The sequence below is a fragment of the Drosophila takahashii genome, chromosome 2R (assembly GCF_030179915.1).
Source record: "Drosophila takahashii strain IR98-3 E-12201 chromosome 2R, DtakHiC1v2, whole genome shotgun sequence".
In the NCBI taxonomy this organism is placed as follows: domain Eukaryota; kingdom Metazoa; phylum Arthropoda; class Insecta; order Diptera; family Drosophilidae; genus Drosophila; species Drosophila takahashii.
In genome coordinates this window covers 31,779,379-31,792,673 of record NC_091679.1, presented here as the reverse complement: position 1 = coordinate 31,792,673, position 13,295 = coordinate 31,779,379, and the positions used below count along the sequence as shown (strand labels likewise).

The following is a 13,295-nucleotide window of genomic DNA, read 5'->3' as shown; positions in this document are numbered from 1 at the left end:
AATGTTATAAAATTTACAGGCAAACTTGAATTGATCTATAGCTACGGGGCCTAAAAAAACGACTCAAATTAAAACTAACTAACAATCAAAACTAATTATCATTTGATTTTCCGGTGGTCTATTCCAATAAACAAGTGCTTCCCTAATGTTTTTTGCTGCTGCTCTGGGTAACTCAACTTATCAAGTAAGACTTGACTAACCCTGATAACAATAATTTAGACAATATTGCAACAAATGACTATGTTTTGTCGCTTTTAAAATGCCCCACAAACCTTCCACAAGGTTATCAGAGAAATATTTCCACAACTCTGTTAAGTATTTATTAATCATAGTTTTCCAGCTTACTGTTGTTTGTTTGCCTGCAGTTGAAGGAGGAGGATTTGGTCCGTTTTCGTATCAGCTGACTAATGGCCACTTCAATGCCCTACCATAACAAAACCCAGGAAGATACTTGGCTTGAAAATCGGTACTTTTCCAGCAATCAAAGGTGTTCGGGAGAGGGCTAATCGCTTTACGTAAAGCTTCGCTGGGAGTACGAAAACAATGACAGTTTCGGTTCGCAGACTCGAGCACCCTGAGAACTCATGTGAGCTGTTTGCACAGCAATTCAAATGGCCACTCCAAGTGGGCCAGATCTCGATAGGAGCCGCCTTATCGAGCGGTATAAAAGGCGGCTGTCACCTCCCCAGACCGAACAAAATCGAACAAAATGCGCCCGCAATCAGCTGCGTGTCTATTGCTGGCCATCGTTGGCCTCGTGGGAGCCACCGAGTGGTGGGAGAGTGGCAACTACTACCAGATCTACCCGCGCTCCTTCCACGACTCCGATGGCGATGGCATCGGCGACCTGAACGGCGTCACCGAGAAGCTGCAGTACCTGAAGGACATCGGCTTCACGGCCACCTGGCTGTCGCCCATCTTCAAGTCGCCGATGGTGGACTTCGGCTACGACATCTCGGACTTCTACACCATCCAGCCAGAGTACGGAACCATGGAGGACTTCGAGCGCATGATCGCCAAGGCCAAGGAGGTGGGCATCAAGATCATCCTGGACTTTGTGCCCAACCACTCGAGCACGGACAACGAGTGGTTCACCAAGTCGGTGGACAGCGATCCCACCTACAAGGACTTCTACATCTGGCACGACGGCAAGGTGAACAACGAGACCGGGGAGCGGGAGGCGCCGAGCAACTGGAACTCCGAGTTCCGCTACAGCGCCTGGGAGTGGAACGAGGTGCGCCAGCAGTACTACCTCCACCAGTTCGCCATCCAGCAGGCCGATCTCAACTACCGCAATCCGGCGGTGGTCAACGAGATGAAGAACGTGATCCGCTTCTGGCTGGCCAAGGGCGTTTCCGGCTTCCGCATCGATGCGGTGCCCTACCTGTTCGAGGTGGATCTCGATCGGTACAACCAGTATCCGGATGAGCCGCTGACCAACGACTCCGTAAACTGCCCCGATCCGGATGACCACTGCTACACGCAGCACATTTACACGCAGGATCAGCCCGAAACCATTGACATGGTTTACCAGTGGCGCGAGTTGGTGGACGAGTTCCATGTGGAGAACGGCGGCGACAAGAGACTGCTGATGACGGAGGCCTACACCAGTTTCGACAACATCATGAAGTACTACGGCAACGGGGTGAGGAACGGCTCCCACATTCCCTTCAACTTCGACTTCCTCACGAGCATCAACAACGCCTCGAAGGCCGGTGACTATGTTGATCACATCAAGAAGTGGATGGACGCCATGCCCGCGGGCGTGTACGCCAATTGGGTGCTGGGCAACCACGACAACAAGCGAATTGCCTCCCGATTTGGAATCCAGCGCACCGACCTCATCAACATCCTGCTGCAGACACTGCCCGGCCACGCGGTCACCTTCAATGGCGAGGAGATCGGCATGACCGATGTGTGGATCAGCTGGGAGGACACCGTGGACCCGAATGCCTGCAACTCCGACCCGGACAACTACTATGACCGATCCAGGGACCCGGAGCGATCGCCCTACCAGTGGGACGCCTCCTCCAAAGCAGGTAAGACTAAGCATTTACTTATTTCGTTATTTTCAAAGACCTAAGCTTGGGATTCATATTCAAATAGGTTATCAGTTTCTTGGGTTTTTAGATTCCTATTTCCTATTTCTAAATTATAGCTAATAACTAAATAGTTTAAAAATAATAAGCAATCAATTAAACTTTACTTTTTGACGGCCATGTAGAAGACATTCTGATAACAAATTTATTTGTCACACTTTGATTAATATTATCTAAGTTGTGTACGTAAAATAGACAAGTGTTGTATTAGGTTGGTAGCTTTTAATAAGAAGGTTGAATAAGCAGGATTGACATTGAAGAATTGACAAAAACAGTGATTTCATAACTCTCTGCATTGATATTAATATTTAATATTTACATCTACATTCTCAAGGCTTCACCAGTGCCGATCACACCTGGCTTCCAGTGGCCGATGACTACAAGACCAACAATGCCCTGCAGCAGCTGCGTGCCCCTCGATCCCACCTGCAGATCTTCAAGAAACTGGTGCGAGTCCGCAAGGAGCCATCCTTCCGCCAGGGAGAGCTCAACATTCAGGCCATCGACGACGATGTGATCATCTACTCGCGGTGAGTAAAGCAATTCTTAAAACCCCAAATCGTTTGCTAAATATTTCTTATTCAAACAGTCAAAAGACCGATAGCGATCTGTATGTTATCGTCCTCAACTTGAACGGCACCTCCAAGACTCTGGACCTGACCAAGTATTACGCACTGGGAACCCAGGCGGAGGTCATTACCACTTCCCTGAATTCGCAGTATGTCGATGGCGATGTCATCAAACCCTCCGAATTCGTGGCAAGTCCCTATGTGGGCACCGTTCTTGTGGCAGTTTAAGCTAATTTTATTCAGATAAGGGACAATAAAGTAGCGACTTTACATGAAATGTTAACTAATCTGTACTTAATAAAGTTGATAAAAGTTGTATGCCTAAAAGTAGGCTTTTAACTTTTATCAGGTAATCACATTTAAAGCCTCTGCTTCATGCGCAAATGCAGACCATTCTCAGACTTCAAGGTCATGGAAGCCGACAAAACCGGATCATATTTATTGATATGAGCATCGCGCTTCTTCTTCTCCTCTGGGGGAAGCCCCAAGGTCGTACTTATATAGCCGTCCCTAGAAACGAGCTCATCCAAAGCTGGAAGAACCTCGAAGTTCCGAATGATCTTTGAAACGACAGTCTTGATCTCCAGCAAAGCGAACTTTTGTCCAATACAATTTCGTGGACCGGCACTAAAGGGCACGTACTCAAAAGGTCCCGGCTTCTCCAGATCAAAGCGATCTGGTCGGAATTTGTGGGGATCCTTGAAAACACGATCGTTGTATCCCAACATTAGGAGGCCCAAGTTTAAGGTAGTGCCCTTGGGAACAAGGTCTCCATCTAAATAAGAACTATTGATTACCAATGAAGCTTTAAACGAGTACCAAAGGCTTACCAATCACATAATCCTTCTCCGTAAAGCGACCAATGAAAGGTACGCTTGGGTAAAGACGTTGCGCCTCCTTTATGAACAAATCCAAGTGTTTCATTTGGGAGATATCCTGAAAAGTGGCATCCCGACCAAGTCCCGAATGGCCCATCACCTTGCACTGTTCGTCAAATAGTTTTTTCTGCAAGTTGAAAATTGTGTTTCAAAAGAACTTGGTTGAAAAGACTTGTTGGGTCACCTGTTCTTCGGGATGTCTAGAGAGCAGGTACACTGCAAAGCCAACTCCAGAAGTGGTGGTGTCATGCCCCTCGAACATAAAGGTGGAGACCTCTTCGTAAAGCTCTTGGGAAGTTAGCGGCCGACCATCCACTGTGGCTGAAAGTAGAGTGTCCAAAAAGGCCAACTTCTTGCGGCTGAACTCATCATCCTGACTGACTTTCTCAACGCCCTCGTTTAGGGCTTCAGCTCGCTTTGCAATAATCTTATTGGTAAAGTCCTGAAGGGTCTTCAGAGTCTTACTATAGGCTGGGTATTCGGGTGCAAAGCGAAAGAGAAATTCATTGCGCTTCCAAGGTCTAAACGCTCGCATCTTGATGGTGTAGGTAATACTATCGGGAAAACAAATAAATTAAAAGGGGTTATAGATATCCACCTAAAGCGTCTTACTCTTTAAAGGCTTGTACAACGGCGCAACTTCGGTTATCCATGGCATTGATGGACACACCCATGGCGGTGTCGCAAATAACATCCAAGGTCAGGTAGTGAGCTTCCTCCTGGAAGTCGAAGATGTTGTCCCCGTCTGCCAACTTTTTTAGCTGATCTATGAACTTGCTGGAGTTCTCGTTCATCACCTCGTGGAAGTCCTGCAGGATGTTGAAGTGGAAGGCCGGAGTGATCATCTTGCGGTGCTTGTGCCATTTACTGCCGGTACTGGTCAGAAGACCCAATCCCAGCCAGGGATGCGTGAGATCGTAGACATCGGACTTGGATATCAAGGTCTGACTGCTCAGTATAAACTGTGTAAAAACTTTACTGTACCATTATTGTCACTCACAGTGTTTGGGCCAAACTCACCTCCATGTACTTGGGGCTAGTGACCATAATATTCGAGTAGAAGCCTATCCAGTAACGAAAGTTACCCTTTTCATACTCATGCCACCAGCCAAAAAATCGGTTTAAAATCTCTGAGCAAAAACAAACATTGAAACTTATAATTAATTATAATTATAATTAATTATTCCTCACACGTGATTGCTTTAGCTATGACTTTAGCTTTTCTTAACACACTAATTTGGCCAGATAAAGATCAAAGTCCCAGTGCTATCATTCTAGACAATTGTTATGTGATCAGACACCCAAGGTGCGATGGTATCTAGAAGAGACTTTGATCCCCAGACATAATGAAATGCACTGAGAATGCATTTACCTGTGGGAGTCTTTCCCATCTGATGTGCATTTCCCACCAACGGCAGCATGCTTGGGCCCTGGAACTTGTTTAACATTTGTTTTCGCCGCAGTGATCCAAGCTCGAAATAGGCCACCAAAAGCAGCGGTAGGCCAATAAAAATGCACAGTACGATCCACATTTTCGAATGCGACCACAGACAACCGATCGGCGTAGCGAGTAAATCGGATTTGAGTAAAAAGTGGAAGACTCTCTGCTTAAATACTCCAACCGGTTGCGGTAGACAGTTCTCAGTCTCTCGAACTTTGGATCTCTCAAACGGCCTATGACGACATTATCTCCCGAATCTGGTACAAAAAGGCATTTATATGCGTTCAGCATGACTGGTCAAAATGCGTGAATCAATCTCTTGTAATGTGAAATTTGCAAAATATTGTACATATGAAATTGAGATTTAACATTTCACCAAAGTGTTCTACTTGCAATCATTTGAACAGTCCAAAGTGTAAAACATGTTATTGAATATTTGTTTTTAAATTGTTTATTTGTTCTACTTCCCCTGATTAACAGTGTCTTAATAATTGTTTCTGTGGGGAAATCAAACTTAGTAAAAATGTAAAAAAAGATAAGCCGTTAAAGGCACCAAGCTTAACAAAAAGATGAGCATGCTCTCTTCGAGATCAATAGAATTTCGCTTTAGTGCCTCTCCTTCAGACGAATGTGGAGACCATTTTCGGATTTCAGAGTCAGCACAGCGGAAAGAATGGGATCGTATTTGTGACGATGAGCATCGCGCTTCTTTCTCTCGGCAGGAGGATATCCCAAGGTGGTATTTATGTAACCGTCCTTGGAAACAAGCTCATCCAGGGCAGGTAGAACCTCAAAGTTCCGAATGATCTTGGACACCACGGTCTTGATCTCCAGCAGGGCGAACTTCTGTCCAATACAGTTACGCGGGCCGGCACTGAAGGGCACATACTCGAAAGGTCCTGGTTTCTCCAGCTCAAATCGTTCGGGTTGGAATTTGTGCGGATCCTTGAACACCTTTTCGTTGTATCCCAGCATCACGAGACCCAAGTTGAGTGTGGTACCCTTGGGTACAAGATCACCATCTGAAGAGAAAACATGTTACTAAGATGATTTTAGATAGTCCAAATAACGCTTACCAATTACATAGTCCTTTTCCGTAAATCGACCAATGAAAGGCACACTGGGATAGATGCGCTGGGCCTCCTTGATGTACAGATCCAAGTACTTCATTTGGGATATTTCCTGGAAGGTTGCATCGCGATCCAATCCAGTATTACCCATTATCTCACGTTGCTCTTCAAATAGTTTGCGCTTAAAAGCAAATCGTTAACATAACAAACTTTTTATGAAAAAGTGCTATTATTTAACCTGTTCGTCTGGATGTCTTGAAAGCAGATAGACAGCAAATGATACCCCTGAAGTGGTGGTATCGTGTCCCTCGAACATGAAAGTGGAGACCTCTTCGTACAGCTCCGTAGAATTCAGGGGCCGACCATCGATAGTGGACGATAGCAGGGTATCCAAAAAGGCCATTTTCTTGCGAGTGAACTCGTCGCCTTGACTGGTCGAAACTGATCCCGATTTGTGAGCCGCAATGCGTTTATCGATGATCTCATTGGTGAAGTCCTGGAGGGTCTTTAGAGTCCTGCAATAGGCTGGGTAATCGGGAGCCAACTTATACAGAAGCTCATTTCTCTTCAGAGGGTGGAAGGCCCTCATGTTGATGTTGTAGCACATGCTGTGGAAGATAAACACATTTAGTATGAGAAGTTGCAGATATAGGAAGCCCCAAACTCACTCCTTGAAGGCCTGCACAATGGAAGAGCTTCGATTCTCCATGGCATTGATGGACACACCCATGGCGGTGTCGCAAATAACATCCAAGGTGAGATAGTGAGCCTGGTCCTGGAAGTCAAAGATACTGTCCCCGGCAGATACCTTCTTCAAGTGCTTGATGAACTTGTTGGAGTTCTCGTTCATCACCTCGTGGAAGTCCTGCAGGATGTTGAAGTGGAAGGCCGGCGTTATCATCTTGCGGTGCTTGTGCCACTTGCTTCCAGTACTGGTCAAAAGTCCGAGTCCCAGCCAGGGATGCGTTAGCTGATAAATGTCGGACTTTGTGATCAGCGTCTGACTGCTGAGTATAAACTAAAGAATCATAGAAAATATTAAAGTCATCATGAGTGTGGAAAATTGTCTGATAACTAACCTCAAGGTACTTGGAACTAGTGACCAAGACATTTGAGTATGTTCCAATCCAGAAGACAAAGTTGTCCTTGCCAAACTGATGCCACCAGGAGAATACCTGGTCGAGTATCTCTATATGGTCGTAAGAAAACATCCATTAGTAGGCGGATCACGAATCACTGTTAGTATGCGACGAAAATATTCCAAAGGTTTTCATTGTTTGTTTTCGACACGCGATTTTCTGTATCCAACATTTACGCGACTGTATACTTAAGTTGCTTACACAACACAGCATTATCTCAAGGGCTACGATTAGCCTATATCTTCAAGTGCTAGTAGCCTCATTAACAGATAGTTAGCAGAACAATTTTCCGGTCGTAAAGTCGCTGGCCCAAAATGACCTATCTGAAATAGCGTTGCCGCTGAGTCGTTTCGATGCGCAGTTACCTCAGTCACAACGCTATTCGAGATGGGTAATTTCGAGTGTATCGTCTACTTTTTTTGTCGAGTGCTATGCGTATTTAAGGTAAACCCACCTGAGGGATTCTTGCCCATTTGATGGGCATTCCCCACGAGGGGCAGGCCGCTGGGGCCCTTGAACTTGTTTAGCACTTTTCTCCTGCGGAAGGTGGTCAACTCCAGATAGGCGACCACCAGCAGCGGCAGGGCCACAATAATATACAACACGAACCACATTTTCGATCGCGAGTACCAAGACGACCGATCGGCACGCGAAACTCTGGGAATATGAGAGACCTTTTGGGCGGACAGCTGGTTTAAATACGAGAGATTCCAGCCAGCTCCTAGGCTCTCGCTCTCTTTTTCTAGCCGCCTTTGCGATCCCACAAAAGCCCCCCGAATATAAGTAAATATTTTGGTGCTTTCAGCATGACTGGTCAATTCAAAATCAGGTTTTTTAAGAGAAGAGCCTCGTCACTTTGAAAGGGGAATCTCAATAGAAGAGTTAGAGTGCAATCACTTTGCAGAAATGCGGCTTAAAATATAACTGTGAACTGATATATGCCCATATAATATTTACAATGTTATTTTTTTACAAACAAACAAATTCATTGATAAGACCCAGGTATAATAAAAAACTGCTCTCAAAAAAACAAAACAAATTTAGCGGCATATCTTAAATATGTATTATGTCAACAGAGAGGCTCTCTTTTGGAACGAGGAGTAAGTTTCAAGAGCCACAAGAAAGAGTAATTTAATACCATTATTTATTTTTAAGCTTATCAGTTAAGAGAAAAAAGTGTATTTAATCCTAAACGTGAAGTAGATTTAAATTGTACTTGCAGTTTACATTTTCATGTCAAAAGAAAACCATTACTTGACATGGGATTTTATGAAATTAAACAAAATTTCTATTGCGACAAATAAATAGTTCATATTAAAACTTTTAAATTAATATAATCAGTTTTTAGTATCGTATACCTAATTATTTTGGGCTTCCATCTATGACATTTATTTTTTTGGTAGATATTGTTAGGATTCTGGAATTAATTTATTTATTTTAAAATATCTAACTGGGATTAGAGAATTTAAGCCAGGATTCTTCGCCAACCTATTTGAGTTTAGCTCAAAAGTAAATAATTATCACACTTTGAGTCTATAGATTAATCTCAAACAGGCTGTTGAGTAAATTTCAAACCCCCTTTCCACGCCCTTGATCGGATTATGCCTCTAGCCAAGCCCAAAACTATTATAACGTGTCAAAAGTTTTGACCACCGCCTTAATTCATTATCAACGGCTGATTAGCAATCGTTTATTGGCACCATATCTTCTGGCGATACCAAATCAGCCTTTAGACCCACACGTCATCAGTTGAGTGAGTCAATTCCCAGCAGGTAGCCCGGTTTAATTACATTTATCAATTACCGACAGCAATAAAGCACTATGTTAATTGGGGTATTGATAATGCTATTTGTATCGATTGCAAACAGCAAAAAAGGTGTGCAAAAAGTTGAGCTAGATAAGCTATCGATGGGGTTATCGGCTACAAAATTGGTAACCTAATAATCTGAAAAAGTTACTGGACAACCCAGTTTGGATAGAACAGCGAGCGAGGACAGAACAGTTGACCGGCACCATGTTTCTAATAGCGATTGCCATTATTTTGTTCACCATTTTGGTGTTCAAGGGCGTGAGGATATTCAACTACATAGACCACATGGCCGGCATTATGGAGATGATACCGGGACCCACGCCATATCCCTTCGTGGGTAATCTGTTCCAGTTTGGCCTCAAGCCCGCCGGTGAGTTCTAGTCGCAGGGCCTGCCTATATTTATGAACTCTTTAATGTTTAATACCAAAGTCGTTTGTTTGTCTGATCGAATCCCTCAGAACCTTAGGTATTTGCTGCGATTCAATGCGTTCAATTCCCGTTGGTATCGCGTTGCACATTTGGATTTCATCTCGAATTGTGTCTGATTTCCCCGACTTATTTATTGTAATATCTGCTACAGCTTTCATCAAGTTCCGTGCGCATTTCCCGAGTGCCTTCCTTCGCACAGCTGAGTAAATTCGGTCCTGTTTCTCCGCCCTTCCCTGCCACGTGCCTAAAGTAATCATTTCAAATGCACAATGCCCAGGGGGAAAAAAACGATGGTGCACTATATTTTTCGATGATATCATACCGCCTCCCTGCTCGTCTGGTGCTCCAATTCAGGGCGGACTGCCATGAGCTGCACACTGTTATCTGATTGTTATTATTTTGTTATTCTTATGCCAGCTTAGATTGCTCTTCCATACAAGTTGAAAGTAGATATTTGAATAGATTTTACGATATGCGACCGCTGTTAATACCAGTTTATTGTCTGGACTGTCGCTTAAAGAGCTACGATTAATTAAAGGGTATTTTCTCCTAATTGCAACCGGATCCATATTGATTTCAAGTACTTTCGACATCCAGGTAACAAAGGGATATGTGCAACATCAAATCAGGCTACCGAAAGTTAACCTGAAATTTAATTTCCATTTAATCCTGCCCAACTGCAAGCTCTAGAGCTCTGCAAACTTGTGGCTGATAATTAAGGTGGCTCACAAACTTTTCCTGTCTCCCACAGAATACCCCAAAAAGGTTTTGCAATATTGTCGGAAATATGATTTCCAGGGATTCCGTTCCCTGGTCTTCCTGCAGTACCACATGATGCTGAGTGATCCGGCGGAAATTCAGGTAAGTCCGCCCCACCCCCATAGCCACCCACCTGTTCATTGTGTTTGCCCTGCAGAACATTTTGTCAAGCTCATCGCTGCTGTACAAGGAGCACTTGTACTCCTTTCTGAGGCCCTGGCTGGGCGATGGGCTGCTGACCAGTTCCGGTGCTCGATGGCTGAAGCACCAGAAGCTCTACCTCCCAGCCTTCGAGCGTCCTGCCATCGAGGGCTACCTACGCGTAGTCCAACGGACGGGTGAAAAATTCGTTGAGAAGCTCGACGGACTGTCGGCAACTCAGGAAATCTTCGATGCCCAGGAGCTGGTGGCCAAGTGTACTCTGGATATTGTGTGCGGTAAGTGAAGGTGGCCTTGCTCAGAGAACCCAGCATCAGCATTTCGCCAAAACAAATTTTTCATGCACAGCTACAAATTTATAATCACTGTCTTGAAATATTATATTTACGATAAATATTTAGTTTCTTTCAAAAATGACATCCTAAAGATAAAATTTCAATGCTTGAAAGTTAATATTTTGTATTTACACAAGGCTTACGCAAAAAGCTTCTTCCCTGGCCTTTTGTTAGTTTTTATAGAAAGTCTTGTTAAGGTTTTTTTTTTTTTTTTTTGCATATGTATTAAGCTCATATGACTTTTAATATATTCAAGTAAATTTATTTAAAAATCTTTTGGTTAGTTAGAAAAAAAAGGCTAAAAGGAAATTAATTAATCGTCAAAATAAAAGTTGTATTTCTGTTCTTTCACCTTGTAATTAACTTTCTTAAAATGCTGACATCAAAATACACTTTTCATATTCAAAATGGTTATTTAGTTTACAATTATTAGAGAAGGTTAGTACTTATAAGGCAGTTATAATTCCTTTGTGTGTACGACTGCCAAACTTTACACATTTGTCATGTCGCTTTTTGGGCCGAGTCTCGCTCGTCGGGCGTTTCGCTCGTTTATTTTTTGTAATTTATTATGAACGTTTTATAAATAAGATTTATTGCATAGAAAATGGGTACAAGTGCCGCAGATTGTGCGGGCGGAAAAGTTTCGCGGTCGAGGTACTCGCCCTCGACGATACAACGCACTCTGCTGCAAATGATTTGAAGAATTTCCCTTTTAACCGTTGGTAATTTATTGAGATTTTTTGGGATTCGTTCGGGTTCATTTAGCCAGCTTGAAGCTGCAAATTTTCACCGGCTCTCTGTCCCTCCCCACTTTATTTTCCACCAGAAAACGCCACTGGCCAAGCGAGCAGTTCGCTAAATGGAGAGCCCTCGGATTTGCATGGCGCCATCAAGGAGTAAGTTCAAGCTGAGAAATCTTGGGACTAAGCCCTTAAGCCCTTTCCGTTTTCCAGTTTATGCGATGTGGTGCAGGAGCGCACCTTCAGTATTGTGAAGCGGTTCGACGCCCTCTTCCGACTCACCTCCTACTACATGAAGCAGCGCCGCGCTCTATCGCTCCTCCGAAGCGAACTGAACCGGGTGAGTTCTGGGGGAAATAGGTGCGAGAGCCGTTCTAAAGTCGACAGTTTATCTCCTCGTAGATTATCGGGCAGCGCCGCCACCATTTGGCCGTGGAAAATATAAGTGAGCAAGGGCAGCCAATCAATAAACCCTTCCTCGACGTTCTCCTGACCGCCAAGCTCGATGGTCGGGTCCTCAAGGAGCGCGAGATTATCGAGGAATTGTCCACCTTTATATTCACGGTATGTAGGAGAATTACAATGAAATGGAAAATAACCCTTTTCAAGTAAATATTTAAATAATAATTTCTGATTTAGGGCCACGATCCCACAGCCGCCGCCATATCCTTCACCCTGTACACTCTATCCCGCCACCCGGAGATTCAGCGCAAGGCTTTCGAGGAACAGCAGCGCATCTTTGGCCATAACTTGTCGGCTGAGGCGGACTTGGCTTCCCTGGATAAGATGGTTTACCTGGAGCTGATCATTCGAGAGACCCTGCGTTTGTATCCGTCGGTGCCGCTGATTGCTCGAACCAACCGAAAGCCCATCGATATCAGTAAGAAGTGGTTAAGAATTCGCTATGCCGCAAAATAATGCTTGTTACTTCCAGATGGCACCAAGGTAGCCAAGCGCACTACGGTGATAATGTGCCTCATTGCCATGGGCTACAACGAAAAGTATTTCGATGAGCCTTGCATCTTCCGGCCGGAGAGATTTGAGAAAGCCAGCGGAGACGTTGGCATTGAGGCTTTTAAGAGTGTGCCCTTTAGTGCAGGTCCAAGGCGTTGCATTGGTAGGTGTTAACCGGGAATAGTGTTTAGTTTCTTAATTTATTTTATTTAAAAATATATATTTTCAGCTGAAAAGTTCGCCATGTACGAAATGAAGGCTCTGCTGTCCCAGTTGTTGCGAAGATTTGAAATAGTGCCCGCAGTAGATGGACTACCCCCCGGAATCAACGATCATTCTCGTGAAGACTGCGTCCCTCAAAGCGAATACGATCCTGTATTGAACATTCGAGTCACGCTTAAGTCGGAAAATGGCATTCAGATCAGGCTAAGAAAGCGATAAATTTAAAGATGCAACTATGAAATGACACAATCACACATGTAAATTATATAACTAAAGGCGCCTATATGCCAGCTAATAAAATTAATTTGTTATACATAATGTTTTTGAAATCAAATTTTTTTTAAGTTTGTGCAAGTTTGGACTATTCCATATCTGTGACCAGTTAGAGCACGTTTCGCTTAGTTCTTTTCCTCGCAAATTATCAAAGTTGACTTGGCAAATATTTCATGTTAATTTGCATGCATTTGTAGATTCGCTGCTAATTAATATACAATTCGAGCAGATCACCCGTTTGTCTGATATTTTATTGCACAATAAAATTGAGCTCACACTAACAATAAAAATTAAATGTTCAGATCCCGAGAAACAGAAGCTGATACGATATGATATCACTTTCATTTCACCTCAGCCTTCAGAGAACACCTGGGCGTCGTGCTGTCATTTTGCCTTTCTTCCCTCCTTTTTTTAATT

At 43.8% G+C, this 13,295-nt stretch overlaps 4 protein-coding genes across 4 annotated transcripts; 2 read left to right on the top strand and 2 right to left on the bottom strand.

The window, feature by feature from the left end:
• Window positions 1-694: 694 nt before the first annotated feature.
• Window positions 695-2,995, top strand: Mal-A1 (Maltase A1). Its single transcript, XM_017149231.3, has 3 exons — window positions 695-2,039; window positions 2,434-2,629; window positions 2,689-2,995. Exons 1-3 carry the CDS (start codon window positions 710-712, stop codon window positions 2,894-2,896), a joined length of 1,734 nt encoding a protein of 577 aa, XP_017004720.2. The 5' UTR covers window positions 695-709; the 3' UTR covers window positions 2,897-2,995.
• Window positions 2,996-2,998: 3 nt separating this feature from the next.
• On the bottom strand, window positions 2,999-5,078 carry LOC108062516 (probable cytochrome P450 4e1). The gene is made up of 6 exons (XM_017149234.3): window positions 4,919-5,078; window positions 4,567-4,676; window positions 4,159-4,508; window positions 3,731-4,100; window positions 3,499-3,673; window positions 2,999-3,443 (listed from the first exon to the last, which is right to left on the bottom strand). Exons 1-6 carry the CDS (start codon window positions 5,076-5,078, stop codon window positions 3,028-3,030), a joined length of 1,581 nt encoding a protein of 526 aa, XP_017004723.2. The 3' UTR covers window positions 2,999-3,027.
• Window positions 5,079-5,526: 448 nt separating this feature from the next.
• On the bottom strand, window positions 5,527-7,933 carry Cyp4e2 (Cytochrome P450 4e2). Its single transcript, XM_017149219.3, has 6 exons — window positions 7,651-7,933; window positions 7,137-7,246; window positions 6,726-7,075; window positions 6,296-6,665; window positions 6,064-6,238; window positions 5,527-6,009 (listed from the first exon to the last, which is right to left on the bottom strand). Exons 1-6 carry the CDS (start codon window positions 7,808-7,810, stop codon window positions 5,594-5,596), a joined length of 1,581 nt encoding a protein of 526 aa, XP_017004708.2. The 5' UTR covers window positions 7,811-7,933; the 3' UTR covers window positions 5,527-5,593.
• Window positions 7,934-8,996: 1,063 nt separating this feature from the next.
• Window positions 8,997-12,920, top strand: Cyp4ad1 (Cytochrome P450 4ad1). Its single transcript, XM_017149240.3, has 9 exons — window positions 8,997-9,376; window positions 10,188-10,297; window positions 10,353-10,632; window positions 11,516-11,585; window positions 11,643-11,769; window positions 11,832-11,993; window positions 12,069-12,309; window positions 12,364-12,546; window positions 12,613-12,920. Exons 1-9 carry the CDS (start codon window positions 9,211-9,213, stop codon window positions 12,822-12,824), a joined length of 1,551 nt encoding a protein of 516 aa, XP_017004729.2. The 5' UTR covers window positions 8,997-9,210; the 3' UTR covers window positions 12,825-12,920.
• The last annotated feature ends 375 nt before the right edge of the window (window positions 12,921-13,295 follow it).

Bases quoted from the DNA above. Each gene is read 5' to 3' on its own strand.
- Mal-A1 (XM_017149231.3), top strand. From the start codon at position 710: ATGCGCCCGCAATCAGCTGCGTGTCTATTGCTGGCCATCGTTGGCCTC. The intron at 2,040-2,433 runs GTAAGACTAAGC...TACATTCTCAAG, and splicing joins GGACGCCTCCTCCAAAGCAG to GCTTCACCAGTGCCGATCAC. The intron at 2,630-2,688 runs GTGAGTAAAGCA...TTATTCAAACAG, and splicing joins GATGTGATCATCTACTCGCG to TCAAAAGACCGATAGCGATC.
- LOC108062516 (XM_017149234.3), bottom strand. From the start codon at position 5,078: ATGTGGATCGTACTGTGCATTTTTATTGGCCTACCGCTGCTTTTGGTG. The intron at 4,101-4,158 runs GTAAGACGCTTT...TTTTCCCGATAG, and splicing joins GTTGTACAAGCCTTTAAAGA to TATTACCTACACCATCAAGA. The intron at 3,674-3,730 runs GTGACCCAACAA...TTCAACTTGCAG, and splicing joins CTAGACATCCCGAAGAACAG to AAAAAACTATTTGACGAACA.
- Cyp4e2 (XM_017149219.3), bottom strand. From the start codon at position 7,810: ATGTGGTTCGTGTTGTATATTATTGTGGCCCTGCCGCTGCTGGTGGTC. The intron at 6,666-6,725 runs GTGAGTTTGGGG...TATCTTCCACAG, and splicing joins ATTGTGCAGGCCTTCAAGGA to CATGTGCTACAACATCAACA. The intron at 6,239-6,295 runs GTTAAATAATAG...TTTGCTTTTAAG, and splicing joins CAAGACATCCAGACGAACAG to CGCAAACTATTTGAAGAGCA.
- Cyp4ad1 (XM_017149240.3), top strand. From the start codon at position 9,211: ATGTTTCTAATAGCGATTGCCATTATTTTGTTCACCATTTTGGTGTTC. The intron at 11,770-11,831 runs GTGAGTTCTGGG...ATCTCCTCGTAG, and splicing joins TCCGAAGCGAACTGAACCGG to ATTATCGGGCAGCGCCGCCA. The intron at 12,547-12,612 runs GTAGGTGTTAAC...ATATATTTTCAG, and splicing joins AGGTCCAAGGCGTTGCATTG to CTGAAAAGTTCGCCATGTAC.